We start from the raw sequence: 25,896 nt of genomic DNA, 5'->3' as shown, positions 1-25,896 counted from the left end.
TGATCTGTCTTATTCCTCTGAGCACAGAGCTCTATTGTTGTCCAAACACTATTAAAACACATCAATGAGACACACTGTTGCACTGGATGACATGTTCATTACAATGAGCACAGTCTTTGTAATATATTTTGAGCCAATCCCACGTACACCATCCTGATGATGTAAATACTTACTAGAGTACCAAATATGTATTAATCTGAAAAGAGTCTCCATCAAATGTACTATTTACCCCTGAGTAACATTTGCAAAGAACTGCCGTGCGAGGGCGGATATTTAATTTCACTGTTGGGGGTGGACAATAAACACAGCAAGAGCATTTTCCGAAGGGGACACCAAGAGTACTGTTGTATTATATGATATAGAATAAATGTTGGTATTGTTCTATTGAGTGGAAGTTAGAGGTGACAAGGCTTCCAAACCAGTGACCACAGTTTGAGTCTGCGTTTCAGCATTTGTAAATGTGAAACCATGCAATATTTTTGATGAGGACCATGGTGTTCCAACATTTATAAACAGCACACCACTGGATATTTTTAAGGAGACCTCAGGAGTTTGTCTTGACACAAATAGATATTTTTGAAGGGAAGCTGGGCTGTTTGCAGCTGTGTTTGTGACAACCTAAACAGGTATTTTAAGACAAAACATGATCTGTTCCTAAGCCTATCTGAGTGGCATTAACCTAACCAGATCATAAGCACAGCGTTGTGACGAGAGAAAAAAATGAATATTGAACCTAAAGAAACATAAAGTTGCAACACAGAGCAATGTGAAGTTTTAACTTTCTGTTGTTTGCAGGAATACCAACGTTTATTCTGGCGATTGGGTTGGGGTTGGTACACTAGACACTGGACTAGACCAGTGTGAGGCATATAAAGGGAGCCAATCTTTGAAAATTTAAAAAGACATTGTTTCGTGTATATAGTTCATGTTTCCAATGCATATTATTATATTATTTAAAATTATACATTCACAATGATATATGCTATTGAGGAGGACAAATTCTTCTCTTTTCCCAGAAAAGGGGGTCCGGGTCAGTGTTTGCTTTGTTTTTTTGTTTTTTGTTAAAGATACACATCTTCTTCACAAAACATTGGCCCGGGGCTGACTGCCACAGACAGGATAGGGAAGTAGGAAAGCACTGAGAGATGGATATTGTTGGTTTTGTGCTATTCATGGAATTTATTGATGATAATAAGAATATTGAACATACCAGCTTTATCCTTCATGTGTTATATTTGCCACTGAGTGGATTTATTTAAAGTTCCTTGTACTGTGCATCTATGGTGTCACATTCCCCTCTGAGTTAATTGAACTCACCTAACATGTACAATATAGAGGCATTCTCAATTCACCACTAACCACTGACTTAAGCAGATATACTTAAAACAGATGTAAAACAGCTTCAATCCATTATTCATCTCTCAAACATCCAACCGGTGTTTTTTTTTTTTTCCATCCTTCCGGCCAAATTCATCTTCCAGTATGTCATATCTATTAAGCCATTTTAATTGCCCCTCAGAACAGGTTTGGGGTATTTATCTTTACTTGTTTCTATGGCGCTGTCACAATTCACACAAAGCCAGATGAAATCAGTACATGAAGTGCAAACATACTGTGGAGGAGCTGATCCCAGTACAGCAATCAGGAGACGGATGATTTACAGCCACAAAGGTGTCACTTAGATGTTTATGAGCTGTAGTTTTTCAAGTCACAGCTAAGAAAGCTGCTGTGGTGCATTTCTTACCCCTCTGCTGTTCACTTTGTCTGGAACAAAATGTCCAAAGTAGCTCAACAAAGCCAAGACGGACAACAGCAAAAAGTTTACCGTTCTATTTTTAACTCCCAAATAGCAATTTTCTGGTTTTGTGGCGGCAGTGATCTGTCATGTGGCTGGGAGGTTGTGCTGTTTGCGCTGATATCAATTAAAAGTGGATTAACGGGTACATAATGACCTTTAGCAGTAAATTGTGTGTAATGTTGCAAGGCAGGATACAGTATATTCCCCAGATGTCACACCAGGCCCCTGACGTATGATGGAGCAGATGTCTTAGCCAGTCCAAATGGCCCTCTAAGACACAAACACACACATACATACACACAGGCTCAGGCCTACAAGCATGCATAAACATGTGTTCACACACATTCCAAATGGTGTTCACACACACACGTAGATGCAGAAATGTACTTCTCGTCGCCTGTCGCACTCACTCTAGATATATTTAAATGCTAGATTTTAATGCAAAACTGGAATAAAGCGCTAACTTTCTGAGAGCATTTGTATTTATTTTCAGTTTGCTTTACTCCGTCAACATCAAAGGAGAGCGTCAAACATATAATATTCCGTGCTTTTCATTCTCATTTTAGATATGTAGATGGTACATTACTCTTTATTTTCCCCTCATGAACATTAACAACCTCTTCTAATGGAAGAAAAGACAGAGGAGGGGGAAAAAAGATCAGATCAGTCTAATTTCTGTCTAATTTGGCTCCTAGAATATCATTTTGTCCAGTTAGAGGAATTGAGAATGATCATTTGCATCAGGGACGTTTCCTTATTAAATCAGCACTGAGCCTCTGTTCAGCAGCTCACAGGAGAAGCACTTATTGGGTTAAAAGCTCATCTCGTATGGTTTATTTTAAATATACTCTATGCCTCATAGCCACTCTAGCGTAAGAGAAAAGATATCAAATCACTGTCTTTCTATCTATAGTCAGGGCTATCTGTCTCCCCCACCCCACACCACCCACCCCACCCCACCACCCCCTCTCTTAGTCTTTGTTGCTCCTCACTTCAACATTTCCACCTTCAATTTTCTTTTGTATACCCTCCTATCCTTTTCTCTCCTGTATCAATATTGTATTGAGTTGGTGTTTGTGGCCCTGTATTTGAGAACTCTGCAGTAGGTCTGCAGATCGCAGAGTCTTTTTCTGGAATGGTGCCCTCTAAATAATGATAAATTACTTGAGCAGTATGCCATTTGCTAATTATATCCATGATTTACTACACAGCCCGACTTAAATCATTCAAACCAGCCTTGCGTAACAATGCCTTTTTTTCCTTTTTATAAAATGGTTTCCATGTGTATAATCTAAACATTTTATGGCCATCCACTGTATATATAGAAATGTGCATACACACAAAACACTTAAAGAATCCTTTTTTATTTCTTTTCCACTGACCCCCCTCTCTTTTCACACAGTCACTGTTATCCCTTTAACAGAAATTCTACTCTGGGAACTTTTTATATGTATACATAAAAAAAAAAAAAAAAAAAAAAAAAAAAAAAATCAAGCTTAGCATTTTTTCCCTCTGTGTTCATTGTTTAATGAATCCAAATCTGGCTCAGACTCCAAGCCTATTATAATTGCTAGCAGGATGTGTTCTATTTCAACATAAGTATCATTCCAAGGGAAGATCCACTTCTGGAATAATTCAGAATAATGCTGGTGTTATACCATTATCAAGAATATTCATGAATATGGATGCGCAGCATAAATAAATATATGTAAATGTTACATGACAGATTCACCCCTCTTTTACCATTATATAAATATCTTTGATCTGTGTGTCCTGTAGTAAATCATATTGTTCTTTATCATAGGGCTTCACTGCAACAAGCATGTGGTTCACATATGTTGCCTACACATTTATAATTTTTTTTTATACTCATTGACTTATTTTTGCATCGTAGCGTATCATGCATATTTTGCTCTCGGTGCACCACAGTGTGGCAGTCGTCTGGCAGATATTATGCCGGGGCTGATTTATGCTTCTCAAGATAAACTGCAAATAGGGAATGTCCGAGAAATTGCGCTCTCATCGCCAAGGCACAGGACTGACAGCAAACAAGGCCAGAAAAGAGGCATGATGACCCCACTGCAGGCACACATGCAAACACACACACACACACTTACACAGATGCACAGAAACACACATACACATAACGGAAACTCAGCCGCACCCTCATCCCCAGCCCTTCCCCGTGCAAACACAGATAGCATCGAGACAGTTTTGTTGTCAGTTGAAAATATTATCTCTTGTAGTGGACTGAAGGCACCATATGGTGAAATGTTTTTTATGGTGTTGATGTGAGTGATGGCTCACTTGGCGGGGCTGGATCGAGCTGGATCGACCCATATTCAGATGCCTACTCCACACCCCCACCCTCGTTCCAATGCACACACACACACATGCAATAACACACGCACACATCAAGTGGAACAGAGCCGGTATCTGTCGAAGAGCAAATACATGGGATTGTTGATTGAATGCTGGATTGTGTTCATTGTCACTTGTCAATGAACATTGTCACTATATATACATATATATATATATATATATATATATATATATATATGTATTGTGTATTTGTGTATTTCATTCTGTTTTTTTTTTTCTAAAATTAGATTTATTATTTTTTCACTTCCTCTCCTCGCCCTTTTTTAGGAGTTGATCCCAACTAAAAAGCAAGGCAATTGCAAAATATCCCCTTTTTTACATTAGTTAATGAAATGCATATCTTTTTGTGAGCTCTACTCATTTGACCTAATTTTCTTTGTTCGGGGAGGTTACATGACCCTAGGGTCCACATTCCCTGCTCCAATAAATAGATTTTGATATCCAGTCAATCTAATAATCAGGTTAATTATTCACTGTTTTCCCTGTCTTTCCCTTTCTGTTTCTCTGTCTCTTTCTTGGCCTCTCAGGAGAGAAACCCTACCGGTGCCCTCATTGTGACTATGCTGGCACCCAGTCTGCCAGTCTGAAGTACCACCTGGAGCGCCACCACCGCGAGCGTCAAAATGGCTCCACCTCTTCAGGCCCATCCGCCGGCCACACCCCTTCTTCTGACCACAAAGAGGATCATGGGAAGGCAGCCAGTGGTGGCATCTTTGCCCGACCAGATGTCTTACGTAATGTTTTCAAGGGCATGCCTTCCAACCTCGACTTCAGGGCAGGTCCATTGCTGCCACACCAGTGGGCGTCGGCCAGCATGATGTCTCCGCACGACCGAGATCGTGAGCGGGAGCGTGGAGATCGCCGTTTTGACTCCGCCTCCTCAGCAGAGAACATGAAGACTGCCGATGGCCCATCCTCCCTGGTCTCAACAGCGACAGATAGCTTCTCTGACCTAAGCAGGGCTTACCAAAGCATGATGGGAAACGGAGTCCACTTTCAAGGTTCTCTCCAGGCCTTCATGGACAGCTTCGTCCTCAGCTCAATGAAGAAGGATTTGAAGGACAGCCAGAGTCCAGTCCAGCTCCAGGCCCATCTCTACCATGATAACGGTGAGCCCAAAGCAAAGCGGGCTGTCTCTTCTGACCAGGAAAGAGAGGATAAGGCTGAAGCCAAACAGAACTCAGTGCCTGGCAAACCTGGGTCCCAGTATGAACCACTTGATCTGTCTGTGTCTGTCCGGCCTGAGTCTGCATCTGGATCTCTCCCCGGCTCCTCAGTCACCATCCATGATAATGTGGCATGGCATGGCTGTCTCTTCTGCTCCTTCTCCACCTCCTCATTGGAGCTCATGGCTCTGCACCTCCAGGCCAACCACATGGGCAAGGCCCAACCGCAGCGGTCTGATACAGGCAAAGAGCTTCATGGCGAAGCTTCTCCCATCACCTCCACCATTCACTCCTCCAACACCAAGACCTCTGGTGTGGCCCCTGACAAAGATGAAGACAGAGATGGTGAGAAAAGCCAGGGAGGCTGGAACAACCACATGGACCAGCCCTACAACCCATTCCAGAGTGACTTCTACCGGCGGTTTGGTGGTATGTATGATGGATCCCCGAGGACAAACCAAGGGTTTATAGCCCCAGCAGAGCAGGTTCTGGACCTACCTAACCAGGCCTTTGGAGGAGCAACTTCAGCTGGTGATGACCATGTTGGTGAGAGGGGCTCCTGTGGAGATGCTGAAGAAGACCAGGTTGGATCAGATGAGGAGGTTGTAAAGGCTGGGGCACGCAGTGCCAGTGAGACCCCCTCAACCACACCCAAGAGACAGCAACAACAGAATCACTCTGATGAAGAGGAAGAGGAGGGAGGAGTGGCTGAAGAGGAGGAAGAAAGAGATGAACATGGGCCAATGGACATGGAGAGAGAGGAAGAAGAAAGTCCAGCTTCCGACCACCTGCAGAACCACCCCAAACAGCTCCAAGATGATTCCTCTCTGCCCCCAAGGAGTGGAGCTGGTTTGGCAACATCTTCCTCTGCCATGACACCACATTCTCTGGTTCCCCAACCCAAGAACCCAGCTCTGGCACTGGAGAAGCAATGGCAGCAGGGCCTGGGCCTCCTGTCCCCCGGTGGACCTCCAGGACTGTTGAAGGCTGAGCAGCAGACCCACCTCGAGCAGCAGATGAACATGCTGTCTGTCCTCAGAGCCTACAGCAATGACAACCTCCCCGCATTCAACGGCCTGGGAGGTGGAGCATCCACAGGGGGCATGAAAAGGCCAGATGCACCTGGTGAGTGTATTTAACCCCCACTGTCATTGTAACTGCTTTAAAGCACACAAAGATATATTTACACCAGCAGAAAACCACACACATAAAAAGCCATGAATACACACATGTTTGAAACAAATTAAATTTTCTCAGTGCTGCATAGACATAAACACAAGACACACCAGACAAACACATATCATTTTTTTTTCCCGACACCCACAAAGGAATCTCAGACACTCACTAAAGGTCTTGAGATTGGCTCTGAAGTGATTTCAGCCTTATTTCAAGCAAGTTTAGAAGCTATCAGCCTGGCGACTAGCAACAGATTAATCTTTATTACACGTTTATATTACTGGGAGTGCAGCGCCTCCCTCCCGCTCCACAGCATGGAGGGAATAACCCTGGATGAGTCAGAGCAGGACCTCAGTTCCCTGTGCCACCTCCTGCACATGTCTCTTAACTATCTTAGCTCTCATAAAGCTGGCTCCCAAAAGCCCATTACTTTATAAGACTCGTCGATCTATGACCCTGTGAAAAATGAACTGTCAACTTTCATGATTCTGCTAAGGTTACAGCTGCTCCTTGAGACTGAAGAAGGAAGCTCTTTTTTTCTCATTTTTTACAAGGCTCTTTCACTGTTTAGGGGTAGTTGCTAAAGTATCTCTATAAGAAGAAAGTAAAAGGCCAAAGTTGGTATTGAGCTTTGAAACACTGACTTATACACATTACAGAGACTTTCCTAGATCTGGTACGCAGATATCCCATTAGTGGCAACTTCTTGCGATTACACATTGAGGCATTTGAATGAGTATGCAATCACCCTCTACCTTATACATACTAGCAAAAATAATAACAAAAAATAAAATTTGCAAAATGGGTTGATTTTAAGTGCCTGATAAAGTATGTTGTTGCTAATTGGATGCTGTCTCTTGTGTCATATTGTTGAGGTTTTGTCAGATTTAATCTAGATATCCTTTTTACTAAATCTTGATTTTGCTCTAATATGGCCTCATAGATAATCAACATTCATAAATATATTTCTATTTATGGATAACGAAATAATTGGACATTTTTCCTATGGAATGTAGTACTCATGTTTACAGGCTGAGATTCATAAACATAAAAATTAACCCCGAATAATAGTGACCCCTTTGTTAATGAAGCAGTGCAGCTACATATGTTTATCTGACCTTTCCATCTGACAAAATATTGTCCGTTGTCATGGAACCAGGCTCTCTGCATATCTTAACATGGTGAAGGCATTTTAAGCATATGAGATTGATATATGTTTCATTTAATAGAGAAATGCTTTTGTGTGAGAATGTCCTACTTATTGTCTAATCAGTAAGCCTGTGGAAGCAAGCTATGTAATGTGGGCAGTTCCCTCTGCTACTAGGAATGCTTGACCTTTATAGATAAGGCTTTCTCTGTGGAACAAAGGCCTTTCTTACATGTTGGTAGTTTGTCCTAGTCTTAGTCAGGCATTCATTGCAATTAGAAAACCATATGAGTTATCATGTCTCCAACTTTCTAGAAATAGATATTTGCCATTCAGATCTCTAGGATGGCACTGCCATTAAAATAGAGACAGATAAAGATAATAGGAAGTAAAAATCAAGACATGCTGTGGTGTGCTGGAAAATGAGTAGTACTTAGGGTCACGGTACCTTAGACAACTCAACCTGCCAAACTCCACTCACATCCCAGTCAACAGCTATCTGTGTGTACTGCTACAGTGATACCATATACAACAATACTGTATCTGTGGATATACTGTAGGAAGCATTGAAAAATGGCTGGGAAATTCTAAATACAATCTCAATTATGTCTGAGTGGTAAACGGGGCCTGGGATTCTCACCCAGAAATTTTCCTTAGCAGAGTAGATGTAATTTCTTGTATTCCGGTGGCTTATAACAGGTAGATTGATACTTTTATCTGGATATACTAGCATGAAAAAATGTCTGTTTATTTAAACAAGGATCTCTTTATGCTTGCATGCAATTGCAAATTCTTTGCTGTTAAAAAATCAATAAGTAAAGTGGAGAGGACAGCTGTAGTCAAAGTGCCCCATATGCATTCTCCAATAAACTACATACATCTACTCATCATTTCTACTACTATGACGAATCACCACTCTGTGTGTGAGCAAATCCAGCATGTTAGCTTTATAAAATCATAATAGCTTCGTGGCATAGAGACAGACCTTTAGTTTAATGCCAAGCTTTGATTTTTAGTAAGTTAACAATTTCGTGAACATGTTCTGGTGACAGTGTGTGACCCACCTAAACTCAGCCACCTGGCATCCGGGCATCAATGACTAGAATGTTTGCAGCACGCTCGTGTGTATGTGTGTGCGTGCTATGTGACAATCTGCCTTTTTTGCAAGGTTGCAGTGAAAACGTGGTATGGAATCTTTGATTTGGGAATTCTCCCAATAAACAAGTGGAATGGGCTACACCTACTGTTACTAATTTCAAAAGCTTCTTGTTTTCATATCTTTGTAGTAAAGGACAAGGTGAATTCACCATGAACCAGAATGATACTTTGAAATGAAGATGCTAGAGTATGAGGGCTCATTCTCAACACACACGTCCTATAGAAGCTCAGGTTTCTTCACAGTCCATTCAAGTAGTAAATGAACTGGAGACTCTTGGTTGCCTGCAGGTATGAGTGTGAGTGTGTTTGTCTATCAGTGTTAACCCTGTGATGGACTGGATGTCTTTATCCCAAACGAAAGCTATAGCGATAATCATTATTAGTAATTTTATGATCACTTTATGATTACCGCTATTACAGACTCTCCACTGCCACTCCACTAACTGATGATTGGCAGTAAGATGTATTTCAAGTATTAAAGTACTAAAGTACAAGTATTGTATAGCAATATTTTTGCTGTCTATATTATATATGATACGATACGATACGATACGATACGATATGATATGATACGATACGATACGATGCGATATGATATGATATGATATGATATGATGTGATATGATATTATTAATGCTAATGCATTAAGTGTGTATGTGTAAGCAGTATTATAATGTTGTTGCTGGCCAAAGTGGAAATAAATGGCAACACTTTATAATAACCATCATTAATAAATTACAAAAGCGTAGTTAAGTAAACTTTTGTAACTTTACTAGTTATTTCACTTATCAAATAGTGAAATGCTTTATAAACCATTTATTAAGCAAATGTTTATTGTAGAGTGGGAACTGATGTTTATAATACTGGTAGTATTTAATGGTTAATAAATACTGTGTTCATTCATAAACATTATAAAGTTACAACTAATGTTAATAAACCTTTACAAACGGTTTATAAAGCATTTCATTTTTGTTAACAGTCAAATAACTATTAACTAAAGTGTAATTAACTATAAATTAACATTTATTAATGATGGTCATTGTAAAGTGATACCAAATATGTTTAAGTAAGCCTACTTTGTTCTGTTGAGTAGTTTATTCTATAACAAGGCCTCATATTTTATGATTTAATCTGCAAAAATAGCCTTGTGACGGGCTAAATAAATGCACCGTGTTAAAGAGTATATTTGCCCCTGAAATGTAATTGAATAGAAGTATAACATAGCATTAAATGGAAATTGTATCTAGAATCTCTACCAAAATTCATTACTTGGGCACTTCTACCACTGTTGTTAATATCACCATTGTGACTACTGGCACCACTCATATTGTGGCTGCTGCCAGCTCTGTCACACATACTACAGTTGTATGATAAAGCTTGGATGGGAAAATAGACGCACTTGTTTCATGGGAAAATGCACTTTTACAGTCCCTCTTTATGTGTCCACTTGTAAACTCCTTGTGTTGGGGGTCACCCGCAGCCTGAAGAGCAACAGCCACACATTCCACTGTTATTTGGTGGGTGGAGAAGGTGGGGGTAGCAAAGACGTCCGCAAAACTCAATTCAGACCTGGCAAAATGTGATTATCTGGAGTGGGTTTGCATTAGGTTTGTATGCAAATACAGCATAAATCATTAATATCGAAATTCTCCCCTGAATCTGTGGGAGCTGTTGTAGGGCACGCGCTGTACGTCTGGAGTGGCCGTCTCTTCATTAGTATGCCCAGAGGAGGGGAAAAGGGTTACAATGCGCATGAATCTACTTGCACTCTGACACATAACAGATACACACATATACAGATCCACACACACATATTCACACGTCTGTAGTATTAAACCACACCTCCCTAAATTGGCCCAGGAATTGGATTTATCAATAAATGTCATTAACAGCAGCAGTGGCCCTGAGGTCTCTGTAATCAGACAAGGTATCTGGTTACTGAGGTACAGTACGCTGTGTAAAGATTGATATGAACCCGCACCATTTGCTGTACTGTAGATGTGCTTAACGCAATCAATACTTGGCTGCAGTGGAGACCTATCTATAGCCATGCATTATCAAACATGAAGTATTACATTATTCAAACAGTGCTGTACATGCCATGACTGCTTGCGAACATTGCTCCTCACATCGTATTACTTACATAACCTCAACCCCCTCGTTCATTTAATATATTAAATGTGGACCAGGACTTTAGAAGGTTGAGATTGACAAGCTGGAGAGGAAGCTTTGAAAGAAGTGTGGAACTTAGACGAGCGCGTTGAGGATTTCAGAGGAGAAAATGGCAGAGCTCACAGCTGAGCACCTCTCGCAATTTGAGAAGTAGGCTACATAAACAGAGAGTTAGTGGATAGGAGGGAGAAAGGAGAGAGGGAAAGGCTGTATATTCTCACATCAATTAGACCCATCACGTCCAATTTACAAGTGCTCTCACATTGTGCTCTATAGTGCTGTAGTTTGTTGGTGTTTGTTGCTGATAAAATCTCTGAGTTACCTACTGTACATATATTTTAGACAGTAAAAATAATATAATTTTGGAAACTTGAGAGGATGAATACAGTATGTATGTGAGTGTCAGTATATAACAGCAAGAAGCACAGTAATGTAGCAACAGTGAAAATGTGTTGATGAGTCTCTTGAACTTCATGTAATGTCTGCAATTCTGCTCTTGATATATTTTTGATAAATATTGCTAAATATTTTAAGAATTAAATAAGGTCTAGGTTTTAGTTTAAAAATAGAGGTCATTGATATGGGATAGATATTCACAGTATTCCATCTTTGGGTTTACTTTGTTTTTGGCAGTGTGTCTGCTTCTCACAACCCAGAAATGCAAACATAATTGCAAAGTAGGGCTGCAGGATATGGTAAAAAAAAGAGAGAAAAAAATGCATTTATTCCAACAGATATTACGATTTACAATTAGTGGGAATTATAATTTTTGCATCCCAATTTTTATTTTCACAGAGAACAATATTCAACTGACATTTGTTGAGTCTGTATCAAACAAACATGTTTTCCTACATCTGGAAAACATGATTTGGAGGCCAGGACATCTCTACAGCTCTACAGCAATTCATTATAATGCTGTTATGTTACACATTCCTTCAAAACAGCACTTCTTGGGATTTGGATATTGCACTAGGCTATATTGTGATTTTGATAATATTTTGATTATAACACAATTGTTGTGTGATGCAAATAGAGTGACAGAGAGGTTACTTTGGAGCAGGACAATGAGCAAACAGTGGCTGAAAGCTCAGGAACAACTCTAGTAGGCCTAAGATTTGTCTGACAGAAAGACACTGTGATCATTTAAATGTTTAAAATTACAGTTTTAAATCAGTGTAATTCATCTAGTTACTAACCATTGAGTCTCTTAGAGTAAAGTGTGACTCTTGCAACAAAATCCCACGACACTACAGGGAGAGATCTGTCAGAAATACCAGGTTTTCCACAGACCCTGGCTTTAATAAAAATGAAATGCAGCTCAGTTACAAGCCTTTTTCGATGTAAACAAGGGTGTGGCTGTAATTAACATGGACCAATGATCCTGACTACATTGTGAGCTAGTTACTTTGACATAACCATACCCACCTTTGATTGAAATCATTTGCAGCACGTAGTTGTTGAGAGGCATTTTTGGCAAAGTAGAGAAAATGTAAAGGAAGAAAATATTATGAGAGCAGATCGTGGAGACAAAGGCAAATCATAACCGTTTAGTAAAAACTAACTCTTAAAACGCACTGAAAAAAGTAGTAACAAAAAATAATGTTAGAACTTCCATGGTTGATTTTTTTTAACTGAAGTATAAAAAATAGCTTTACCTTGCTCAAAGATTCCTGACAGCTCTCAAGAAAATTTAAAAACTGTGAGGTTGAGGCAGAGACACATTGTAACACTTGTCTTCCAACCCTGAATTGTCTGTTGCTCGTGTGTGTGTGTGTGTGTGTGTGTGTGTGTGTGTGTGTGCACTGGGTTAAGGAAGTTTTCATCTTAAATACAGTACAAACTGTGTCACCAGTGGCCAATTACCCTGTCAGAGGGAGTGCACACTCCAGCCTGCCTTCACTGTGCGTGAATCCATGAGTGCTGAGGTCATATTAGAACAAAGTGTAAGAAATGTACAGACCACACACACACACATGCTCACACATACACATTGCTACATCTGTGAGCTTATGGATGAGGCAGACGCATGCTCGCAGAGTACAGTGTAGACCAATGTAATAAAAGTCAGATATGTGATTTGTGTGTGTGTGTGTGTGTGTGTGTGTGTGTGTGTGTGCGTGTGCGTGTGTGTGTGTGAAGTTGTGTAAAGCACTGATTGTAATTAAAGACATATGGTGGGATTGGTGGGCTCACTGTGAAGCGCAGATGTAGTGGATCACAGTTGGCATTACTGGTGTAATTTTCACTTTCTCTGGTTTAAGTGGAAGAAAGGTAGGCACAACAATTGAAGCTTCGCACACACACGCCGCACATATGCTGGTGTCAGTATAACACAGAAACAGTAGCCAACATTGTCTCTTTATGTACACACACAAACAGCACTCGCAATTATTACACATTAAGGAGCCTGGGCCTGTACTTATCAAACTGCTGAGCCCGAATATGGACTAAACTGATACACAATTGTCATTTTTATCTCTTTTCACAAACAAATTAAAGCTATTTGTCACATTTATTTTAACTTAAAATGCTCTTGAATTTAAGGTCTACAGTGGTGTATTAAAGTGTTTAAGAGTAGATTACACCATCACACCTAACAGAGACACTGTTTGCTGAGGAAATTTCTTCACGGTAATTCACAATAGGTTAATTTTAATGTTTGCATTTGATTTTGAACATTTGATAGGATTATACATCACTTTTTATCAGGGCTGTAAACACCAAGAATAATATGTTTTGACACTGATTTGTCTGCAATCACTTTCTATGCTTCCTCATTGTCTAAATCCTCCCTATTATATGATTTCTCAGATGTATGTCGTCTACCAGCTGCAGAAAGTATTTTCTGATCCAGTTTGGTTTTCTCTTTTTTTTTCCATTTCAACCATTTCTTTCATATAACCCTTATTTTTTAACCCAACTTATTATATTATAGGTACAGTATGTTTGTTCTTGATATTATTCAAATAATATCTAAAGGAGATAGAAGGATTTCACAAAGATTTAATGAACTTTTTAAAAATGTTTTTGAATAAGAATAGTGAGTAAATTAAGGAAGTTGGGGAGACGCAGGGCGAACCCCTGCCAATGACTGGCTAATATTGTTATATACACAGTATATGTGGTTAAAATTGGTCTACATAAAGTTGCACTTGAAGGTTACTCTGACAGCTGACTGTTAGCAGGGGTAAATCACTTGAATAGTGGACACGTATCAAGACATATGAACAAATAACCTGCTTAGAACAATCATATGTGTCTGATATGTTTTTTTTGCGACAAAGAAGTTTAATTTTCACGTTAAAATGTGTAAAGAAGGCATCTACTCCTTCTACCTCATTAAAATTTCCTAATATTAACATGCACAGTTTGGACACAAGATGTCTCCTACTTCACAGTTTCCACTCAAGTTTCCACATCTCACTCGTGTACACCGAATACACACAAACTATTTGTGAAGTCACAAATCATGCTGGTGGGCCAGTCTTTTAAAATCAGATTTTCAATGAGCACAGAGAAAACTAACACTTTGAGCAATGGATATAAAAAACTCTGCACATATATCATTCTGCCCAGAGAAGCTCAAACATTCAACTGGGGGAACCCCAAAGAAAAACAGAGTTTAAACTGGAGGGGGACCCATCATAAACTGCTGTTACAAATATTTCCTGACTTGAAACCAACAGTGCCAACAGCATTAGTGACACTGACCACCAGTCAACATGACTCCATCCTTAAAAAAACACCCCTTTTATTTTACACTCTGTCTGTCCAATCAAGGCTCACACACCTGCGTACGTGCATTTACACTTACAAGCACACACGCACGCACACACACATTTAAACTTGTGATAATGCAAAACCTGGTAATTGCCAATAATACTGTCCTCATCAGGTGGTTAATTACCATGAATTTGGTTGCTGTTTGTCTCTAGCAAACATGCGCTCACACACATAAACACTCACACACATAAACACTCACACAAAATGCTTTGACAAGTGCAAAAGTGCTCGGGTACTTATTGCTCCCAGACACCTCCGTGTTTACTAATGAGCCAGACGGATAGCTTACCTGCACAGCGGAAATTATTTTGTTCACTTAAATGTAGGTCTGAAAGTTCAGCAATGTGACACCCGAGGATCCTGGTGGGGGCAGGTGGTGCTCACGGTCTCATTCACACAACAGAACCTATATTGAGGATAAATAAAGGCCATGGCTAGGTAGGTTTCAAAATTGTCATCATTCATTTGGTTAGTAGACTCAAGTAGTTAAATGGTCAATGGTTAAAAGTCTCTTTTCTGAGAGTCTACACAAAACCAGTCATACTTTTGTCCTGTCATTGTGGCTGCACCGTTATTTCTACTTCATTGCCACGTTCAGTGTAGACATGTCTACAATACAAGACTACACCAAAGCAGCAAGGACATGAAGTCCTGCGTATCCGTACTGTTTGCGTTGTTGGAAACATCTGAAAATCTTTTGTTCCCCCTCTGTACTCCTTCACTTCAGCAATGCTGTAAGCTTCAATAGGTTAGACTTGTCAGGGATTCTTCCAGCAACTACTCATCAGCGACAGTGCAGTGATACTCACGCAAAGAGCAGGATTGTCATCTCTTAGTTAATGATCATTTTGATTTATCACATTCCGGCCCTTGTTTTAGTAGTTATATACTCACCATAGTGATGGCTAAGATCCGGGAACACTGCAACATCGCTATAACAAAGTCTCATGGGGCGAGAAACATGAGCAGTTGAATAATCAGACAGATTGTAAGAGGGGCATATAGTTTACAGCAAGGATGGTAAATCAGAGTTGCCACAGGAAGTGTTAAATTTCACAACTGACAGTTTTGGTAGCAATTCTTTAGTTTATGTGGTTTTCCCTTCCAAAAAAGTTGGGATGTACACAAATCTATGCAGTGATCCGTTACCATGTAATTTAATTATTTAGAAACATGACCCTGCTGCATCCCGGCAGTGTTCTATACACCTGTATGCAACTTACTAGAAATTATATTGCACAGGTCACTAATATCCATAAACAGCAAGCAACTTGTGTAACTTTAAGCACACACAAAACACAACATACATGCAGTGTTAGTAGTAAATATCTGTGAAAGAATAATAAATATATATATATAAGTGTAGTTTTTTAACACACTGGTATTGGAACAGTCCTTGGTATCAGCCAGGTTCAGGTATTGGAATAGGTGCCAGCAGGGAAATATATGGAATCGGAAGAAAATCAATGTCTGTTTAAAAGGAGCTCATGTAACTTTTGTTGACATTTGTTATCATCCACGAACTGGTAAAACCAGACCAAGGAAGGCTGTAACCCCTGCGTGTACTGAGCTGAGCAATAGTGCATTTTTTTCCTTCATAAAATATACTCTTAATGTGCAAGAAGAAGATTTTGTTATTTTGTCTTCAAAACATTATATTGTCTTTGTTAAAAACTTACTGACCTGACCTGAGACTAACCTGACTTGACTGACTGTGGATTAATTGTCCAGCCTCATTTCTTTTTAGCTGCGTTCCCAGATCTTAGCAACTAAGTGAGTAAGTGTAATTATGTTATTAAGGTATAAATAATGTTCAAAAATACAACATTAAGTCCTAAGTTGTACTAAAACAAAATTGTCTTTTTAGAAACTCTGATCTGTTTTCTTACAAAATTCCCTCTGTGACCAGTTGCATTAGTTTCGGGTCAGAGAATGTCAGCATCAGGTCAGACTTCTGCCTTGAACTCTTGGTTATGTCAGAGGACCAGACTGTCCAGTTAAATCATTTATTCATGGCAAATTGAATTGCAGGCTTGCAAAGGTTCTTGTAAACAGCTTAACCTGATTAAAACTTCAACCAGAGTTTGACCAATATCTGACTTAGAGTGCATGGAAACTCGACCACTGATGATTCTCTGTTCAGACCAGACCAGAGTCCATTAGCACTTCTTCCTCTCCTCTTGGATCGCTGCATTTCACTTTCCCACACTCCAGGATCCTCCCTTTTCTTTATCTCTCGCTCTCTGTCTTTCTTTCCCTCCTTGTTGCTGGAGGGCACGGGCTCCTCCAGTGATTAAGCCGTCTGGAGGCCTGTCGGTCTGTCTTTAACTGAGAAGAAGAAGACGACTGTTGGTGAAACACTTCCCCAGGCTCTCATTGTGTGCCTCTGCCATGCGGAGATGACAGCTTTGACGGCTGGCGAAGGCGAGGTGCTATTTCACATGTGCAACAATATTACCAGTTTAACTTGTGCAGAGGTGAATTATCACCTTGTCACCCAAAAGTGCAAATAGCGTAGTTTTCAAAGAGCAATTAAGTGTAATAGCTGCTGTCAAGCCCTAAGGATGGTACCTGTTGCTCACTCTCTCTCTCTCCCTCTCTTTTCTCCTCAGCAGATGTGATAACTCTAAAAATATTTTGACCTCGCTAATTCCCCAGATATTAACTGCTGCTCCTGCTGAAAGGACCTTTTTGAAAAGGCTTCATAATTTTTCCCCATTCTCTCGCTCAACCATAAGCACTAATACCGTCAATGATATTGGCCACATCACGTTTCCTGGAAGTACAGTGCAGTGAATGAAGGGCAGTATCGAGTTGCCCTTGAAAAGGAAATAGAGACGAATGCTGGATTATTGCGAAGTTACATGACAATTATTCTATTCATTATTTTGGAAACAGGATGGGGAAACAGAAGTGAAGACAGCGTGGGAGCTGGGAGGTTACTGGCAGCTGGAGATCACATTCATACGCTATATGTGTGTGTGTGTATGTTTGTGTGTGCTCACGTGAAAATCAAGTGCTTTTATGTATATATGCAAGTCTGCATACCCTTTCCCCCTGTGCACACTCATAGCCACGTTAGTGCGCATTGTATTCGATATTGAAACACATGAAACAATGGGTTATAAATTGGCCTTCCAACCCGATATATTTGACATGATCTCTGCTTCCCATCTCGTTAGTTTGCTGTTTGTTTCTTTTCTTCCCTGACTCCTGTAGACTTTGTTCAGTTTGAGTTGCTCCTCTTAAGAATGCAACGTTCCCTTCCCCAGGCGCCCCGGAGATGTGAGGAGGACGCCTCAGAGGAGTTGTACTCAAAAAGCTCCTCATCCTCCGAGAGAGAGACACAGAGAGACAGTAGAGACAGAGAGAGAGAGAAAGAGAGAGAGAGAGAACAGTACCGCCAGGCAGAGACACACAGGCATAATAACTACACTTACACAGCTAGTCGACACATAATGAGACAATGCCGCAGCAACTTCAAGGAAAAACACAGATATATAAAAAACAACAGAGAGTCAGGCAGACAGAGAGGGAAACAGGGGGTTGGAGGGGGGGTAAAAAAAAAAAAAAGAAGAAACTATGTCAACTTTTATTTCCTCTGTTATTCCACATCAATGGAGGCATGCAGTGATACTAATAAAAACAAAAAATATACACAGGTATAGACACATAGGCGGCAAGTTGGCGTGTTTGAAAAGCTCTGAGGCAATTAAAGACAAATAACTTGCATTATTTCCCGTAGTGAAGGATGATCCCGACCACTCGCTAAAAACATGTTTGATTTAAACATCAAAAAGCGCCAAGAAACAAATAAATAAGACTCAAATAAACAAAGTTGCGCTAGGAAAAACACAGAGATAGAGAGAACACAAACCGCGGGGGGAATAAGAAAAAGAATAGCAAGCATCGAGACAAATAAGCCAGCAACATTATAACATTAGCAGTTAGAAAATACACTTAATTCCTCGGCAGAGATGGATATAAACTGCATTGTTGCGTTGCAAATCCCAGCGACCGGATTTAAACTGCAGCATTGTTTTATTAGGGAAATATGGGGGTGGAGGAACACTGCTTGTTCTAATTACAGTGATTTAATCAGGATTAGAGAGGTTACCTGGATGAAGCGAGGGGGCATCCGTGGCAAGGGCACATGCTTTTAGACCGACTGGTTACATGCAGTGGGATGTTTCACAGAGCTGGCCCTTATCAAAACTCATCTGCAACAATGACTTCAGCTCCCGAAACAATGACTTTCTTTGCTCTTGCATGAGTAAACAGTGGCCTATTGTTCTGCCTCTCTTTCCCTCCTCGCTCTGTCTTTATTTCTTTTCCTTTTTTCTCCTCCTGCCTAGTTAAACAGCAGGCAGAGGGAATCCATTTTAATCTGATTAATAACTTAGTTGATCACATATAACCCAATTTTCATTCAGTGCCGCCCTTGTCTGCCCGGCCACACCCACGCTGACCTTTGGAGTCGCCACAGTAACAATAAAGCACAATAAGCACCATTGTGCTGTCAAAAAAGCTGAAGATGTTTTACATCATTACAAAAATTTTATGTCCCCATCTTTTTAAATGAGATGGTTTCCACAAAAGGCCAGGCCTACAATTGAGTGAGTGTATCAGTGTGTGTGTGTGTGTGTGTGTGTGTGTGTATGGGGGTTATTACAAGTGGGATTCGAGTTTCCTGGGTCGCAGGGATGGGAACAACTTTCCTCATGCATTCACAGTAATATGAATCGTCCTTTTAAAACAGATATGGTTACATATTAGTTTTGAAAGGTACAGTAACTGGCTCAGCGTTAAGCTGCCCTCCAACACTGGAGTTCTTTGTTCCCGGGCCGAGTTAATAACTGGCCCCTGATCCTCATCTCATACTGGTTGCGGAAGAACACTCTCAACTTTTTTTTCCTCCATCTTTTTCCCCCTGAATGTATCTTTGATTACACCGTTATATGAGCTTCGTTTTGTCATTTCAATTTCACTCGATGTGTTTAGCGCTGAGAGATTTGTATTCAGGATTGGCAATTATGATTAGAATGCCACAAAGTAAGCCTTGTGAGTTTTTGCAATGACAAGTGAAAGAGAGAGAGAAAAAATACCCTTCCTCCCTTTTTCTCCCCTTTTTTCTCTCTCTCACACATACACACACAGGAAATATGAATCAAATATTCATGAAGTGGGCTGAGGTTCTCATACACCCATATGCTTCCTCATTCAAGCAGCTTGCAGTGGACAGAGGCATCCATCCAGCTTGTATGACACAGCCGAGTGTGACAGAGAGCATGACAACACCCCTCCGCCACCTATCACCACTACTGCTGCCATCGCGATAATCATCAAATAGGTCATAGCAAACATGCACTCCTCTCCTCCTCTCCTCTCTTCTTCCTTTGTCCTTGCTGCCCTCCGCTGTACCCCACCACTTCCTCTTTCACTTAATAATCTGTTGTGCGAGAGATGAGTCCTCCTAGTTCCGTGATTCACTGGCCAGGAATCCTTGTAAAATCAGGGCGCCGTGCGTTTGCCAGTTTCCAGAAATTGTAAGAACTTTATGGTTTATAGTTTTTTATTATCCCTCGGCAGGAATGAAAAGGGTGCTGCGAGGGGAGGGTCTGGGAATGGGGGGGTGGTGGGTGGATTAAAACTGGAGGGATTAGCACCATACTTTAAGATAAATCTTTTTTAATGTGAAACCTCATCCCCGCTCATTCTGGGGTAACCACTCTTATTAACTGCTTTTCTATCACTCCCTTTTGTGCGGCCTATTTTTTTCACCGAGCAACTTTAAGTACAGGCTTTTGGACACGGCCGTGCACCGCCAACTCTGCCAGTTACACAAACAACGTCCCTTTTTAAGCTTTTAAACACAGAACAATGGCAAAGCACATAGCTGCGCACATTAATGCTTTTGTATATGGGAGGGAAAGAGAAAAAAGCAAGAAAGCAGAGAAGAAAAGAGATAAGCAGAGCTTGGCTGCGCTGCCCCTCCGTCTCTCCCTCTCTCTCTTTTTTCTCTTCTCTTTTCCTCACTCTATCTCCGTGAAAAAAAAGGAATCTCTCTTTCCATCATCAAATCCAGGCTGATCTGTATGTGTCGGGGGCTAAACAGACAAACATCATATTCTCAGTCTCCAGACTCTAATTGACTGAACAAGGATTGGTCACACTTTTAAGAAGCGTTCCATAATGGATTTCCATGTTTGTGCCTCTTTTAACTGGCAGCGCGAATGGAAGGCATAAATGTTGTCTTTATTACCGAAAACAACAGCCCTCTCTCTTTCTGTCTCCCTCCATCTCTCGCTATCTTTTTTTTCTCGCCGTAAAAGATGATTTCAGTGCGACGGCCGGCATTCATTGCAAGGTCAACGCTGCCTGACAGATGACAAACGATCTCAAGATGGCCACATCATCTGTCCTGTAGTTGTCGGGCGCAAAAAACAGAGATGAAGACATCTATTTTTTCTTCTTTATTCCCTTCCACTTCTTTAATTTCATTATCGCGTCATGGGGGGGCAGAGCGACAAAAAACAGCCACCTGATTATCCATGGCACCGGCTAGAAGTGCTTCCAGGCCAAAAGCAAACGCGGAGTGGGGGGTTTGGATGGGGGGGGGCTGGGGGGGGCAAATGAACAAGAAGGGAATCTATTCAAAAAATCTGCACTTATCGTGTTTCTGTATCAAGAAGCAGACTTGGCAAGAGATGGGGATTCAGTATTATGGACAAGCTGCTCATCAGATGGGAGTTGGGTTTATTTCTGTGGCTCACCCTCCCTCCCCCCAACTCCCCTCTATCCATCCATCCCTCCCTCCTTCCCATCCACTGCCACCCCTCTTGTTTGCTTCCCATCCAAGACATGTCTCATTTTCCCTGACTGGACAGCTACATCAGAAATGCCCAAAAGAACTTGGCATCCTTTTGTGGACAGAACGCAACTTTTCATTTAAATTATTTGATTGATTTTCTCGCTGTTTATTGTTTTTTTCCTCTTCTTCTTCTTCTTCCCTTCATCTTTTTTCTTTTTTTTCTGGGCTCATTATCTGCAGTATGGAACACAGGATAAAAACACACGCGTGCACACACACACACACACACACACACACACACACATACACTGAGCTAAACTCCATCTCCGTCAGTGACGGCCACTTTTGACAAAACACTAAGTGCATTTCTTAATTATCTGACTTCTCTCTAATACTGTTGTCATCTCGCAGACAATCCCTCTCCTCGCTCTCTGATGTTGTTATTATGTTCTCATTTGGACGCTGGCTCTCTGCAGGTAGTCATCCCCCACCACCCCTTATCGTATCCCCCCTCCTCTTCAGACACACACGCTTCTACTCATTCTCCTCACTCGCCGGTCCTTGTTAAACTTTGCTTGGTCCCCTTATGTATCATAAAAAAAATGTAAAAGATCACTGGTATAAGGCGTCATCATTTGTCAAACGACATGTCCAGAATTATAAAGATTTTATTTTTTATTTTGTGCTAAAAATGAACTTTTGTAACGCTGCGCACCCATGCACACACATGTGTACACACACACACACACACACACACGATACGATCAGTGGAAGCAGTCAATAGGCTGAACGGTTTCATGTGGATTAGCAGACTGTACAGCAGATAGAGGGAGAGGAGGAAGAAGAAGAGGAGCACAGGAGGAGGGGGGTCTTTCTCCTCCTTTGCTAATGAATCCTTCCAGTGATCAACACCATCCGTCCATCAACGACCCCCCCCCCCCTCCCTTTTTCTCCCTTCATCATCTGACAAAAAAAATAGCTTGGCTTGTTAATTAAGAAAACAAATATTCAGCAACTTTATCAAAAGTGACGCACAACTTTCTTCTTTACATGACTTTTTTACGTTCTTTCTTCATTTTCCTCTCTATGAAAGCGTGCCACCAGCTTACCTGGAGTTGTGTGAGAGCACTTCTTTCTTTTCGGGCTGTTAACTTGAACACAATGCAGTGATTTTTTGGTAGGGGGTTGTCATCTCGTTTCCAGCAAGGATTAAAACTACCCTCACTTCGTGCAATTTCAGAGTTTTCTCGGTGTATGTTTAATCTATCCAGTATGATCCTGCGCTAGATTCCCTTATACAATAAAGTGAGCCACACTACAGCCTATTGGTTTTTTGGGGCCTTGAATGCAGAGGTTGCAGTATTGGATCTTACACCTATTGAAGCTGACGCAGTATAACAAAGCGTGCATGGCCAAAAGTAATGATCATATACAAATATCAATATGAGAAAGAGTGTGTGCTAAAGAAGACGCATTGCTATTGATGTTTAAATAACTGTAGTGTCAGAGAGATGGAGAGAGGGGGAAAAATGTGAATCATATTTTCTCACTGTGTCTTGTGAGGTGGAAAAAAAAGCAGTTAATCGAACACACCTCACGAGGTTTAAACAGTGAAGCCAAGGGCAAGATAAAAACAGCACCTCTCTGTCTCCTTCCTTTTTTCTCTGCGCGGTGGACAAAACTACAAACAAATACATAATCAGGCAGTTTGCTGTTTTTGCTGTGAGCCGCATTATCTGCCGGTGTTGCCGCTCTCTCCGAAAAGAGACAAAGACGGGAGTGTTTGACAATGCAAACTCTGATGATAAAAACCAGTAAAAATGTATGTCTTCAAAAGTGTTTTTTTTTTTTCTACTCCTGTGTGTGTCTTTTAATTTGTCTGGGCAAACGCAGCTGTATTTGCATTTCAAATACTCATATTTGAAGAGGGCGGTTTAAATGCCAAGACGCGAATTGATGACAATCACCTCGGCTCAAAAGCATCGGCAAAAACCCTTCTCTCTTCGTTGCTGACATTAAAACTAAACCAATGGCCGCAATGCAAACACAATACAAATATATATTTATCTTCCCTGCCTCCCTTCTTCCTCCACCAACCTTTCTCTCCCTCCATCTCATTATTTTAGTATCACTTTACATTTGAATATCAGTTTCTAAATTCACAGGGCAACAGTGTGTGAGCCGCCTCTAACAAACTAAAATAAGAGAATAATCAGCGGGGTTCAGAATGAGGAGGAATTGATTCAACGGCAAACAGTCGGGGTGCATACACACTTTCACACACACGCACAGCCTCCTCCCCTTTCGCTGCCTTTTCATCACTTTTCCATATTCATTTCTGTAATTTACAGTAAATCCAATAGCTGTCAGTCACACATACACACACACACACACACAAAAGGAAAAAAAAGGAAGAAAAAAATGCTGTAAATTTACAGCTTTGGGAAACAGCTGCTGCAACATTTACAGCAAAGACCACTCTAAAATATTAAAGATGTGTCATCACCGGCGCTCGGCCCCTGCATCTGTAACCATCTGCTTTCTATTAAAACATTACACCCAAAAAAAGCACACGCAGCCCGCTCGCTCAGCGATGCTATTTCCAGCCCTTTTTTCTTTGCTTTTTTCCAGATCTGCTCGATCTGGGGGAAACTGCATCGGCACAGACAAACAACCTTTTGAGTCCTGCCGAACTAAAAAAAACACAAGTTCCTGAATATCTGCTTGAGCTGTTGTATCAAGCAGCTGATATTAAATACAACAGGATACTGAGGGATCAAAAGATACATGAGGTCACAGGTTCAGAAGTTTACTGTCTTCTGTGCAGGAATAGAGTTCACAGACACAGTTCACCACCTGTTCAGGCTGAGATAAATTCTCCTGAGTGAAATGAATAGTGCAGCTTAGTGAGGTTTGTTTGCATGTTTTCAAGGTTTTTTATCTGAAATATGATTTTTTTCTTTCACAATTGTATTTTCCTTGTGATGAATAGTAACCAAAGGTCAAACACACAGCCCTCCTTTTGATTTATTTCATTACATTACTGGTCCCGTCAGTGTGACCTTGAGCGAGACACTGAACCCTCAAGATGCCATGACTAAGAGTATCAACTAAATGTCTTAAATGTAAAATTACAGTCCTCCCTTCCCTGATGTCCTTGGGTTACTCAGGGGTGTGGAGGCGTACAATGACTCAGACTGTTTGGGGCGATGACATCTGTCCTGTTAGAACAGATAGAGAGAAAAAAAGAGGAGTGTGAGAGCTGGGCTTCTGAAAGCAGCGTCGCAAAATATTATGTTACAACTGAACAGAGAGATGGGAGGAGAGACTTATGGGCTGAGTCAAAGGTAAACAATTACAACATCGTGACTCACTTTTTTGGAGAGTGGCTAAAGGAAGATCATCTCTCCCTCTTAATAGGTAATTTCCTTTGTCTCCTGAGGATCATATCACATGTTGTTGCCTTCAACGGGGTGGTCTGCCGAGGTAAACGGCGATCGAGGAAAGAAAAGAGAGAGAAAAATTGCAGATTGAAACTTGGCTGGAAAACTTTCACAACAGCGATCCTTGAGAAACATTCTGTTCAAATTAAACAAGTGCCTGTTTGTGAGGAATGTAACAACAGATTCAGAGGGACATTTCCCAGTTTCTGTCTCGTTTTTTTGATATTTCATACTTTCTGTCATCTTGCCTGTGTAGAGCTATAGCTGTCCATTTTGAGGCTCGTCTCCTTCATTTGTAACCACTTCCCCCTCTTGTTTTCTTTCCTTCTCCATGTCTCTCCGTTACTCTTCCTTGTGATGTCACTATCTCAGCGTGAATCATTAGGATATCAGTGTTCAGCCAGTGACAGAAAGCGCATGATTAACAAGCTCTCTTGTTTTTCCTCTCCTCTTTATCCTCCTTCCTTTTTTCTGAAACGAGGACTCCCGCTGCTCCCAACGACATTTCTCCTCATTCCAACCCCCCCCTCCTCATCATCCCTCCTTCCCTTCTCTTCCTCCCTGTCGTGGATGGCAGGGAGTCACAGGTGTGTGACAATAATTACACATACACTCAGAAAAAAATAATGTCGTTTCCTCCATTTAATAAGTTTGCAGTAAAATAGGCAGGGAGATAGAGAGAGAGGCAGAGAGCTCAAATCTTATCGGATACCCCAACCTCTAACTTAATCATATGGCTCTTAAGAGCAGCCTGCCACCAGCTGGGGCTCCGTAATATGCATGCAATGTGTGTGTAAAACGATACGCTTTAATTTTGAGCCCACTTTAAGCAGCAACAAAATCTGTTTATATGGGAGACA

General features: G+C 40.9%; 1 protein-coding gene across 9 annotated transcripts in view; it reads left to right on the top strand.

The window, feature by feature from the left end:
* The window catches only part of znf536 (zinc finger protein 536), a 228,412-nt gene that overhangs the window by 151,968 nt on the left and 50,548 nt on the right, over positions 1-25,896 (top strand). For all 9 annotated transcript variants that reach the window (XM_084349077.1, XM_084349074.1, XM_084349073.1 and 6 more), the window contains one exon: positions 4,708-6,471. In XM_084349077.1, coding sequence (XP_084205203.1) covers positions 4,708-6,471 — 1,764 coding nt within the window. The remainder of the gene's footprint in view (positions 1-4,707; positions 6,472-25,896) is intronic.

Source organism: Pagrus pagrus, assembly GCF_965226575.1.
Source record: "Pagrus pagrus genome assembly, chromosome: 1".
Taxonomy (NCBI): Eukaryota; Metazoa; Chordata; class Actinopteri; order Spariformes; family Sparidae; genus Pagrus; species Pagrus pagrus.
This window is presented reverse-complemented; position numbering and strand designations above follow the sequence as displayed.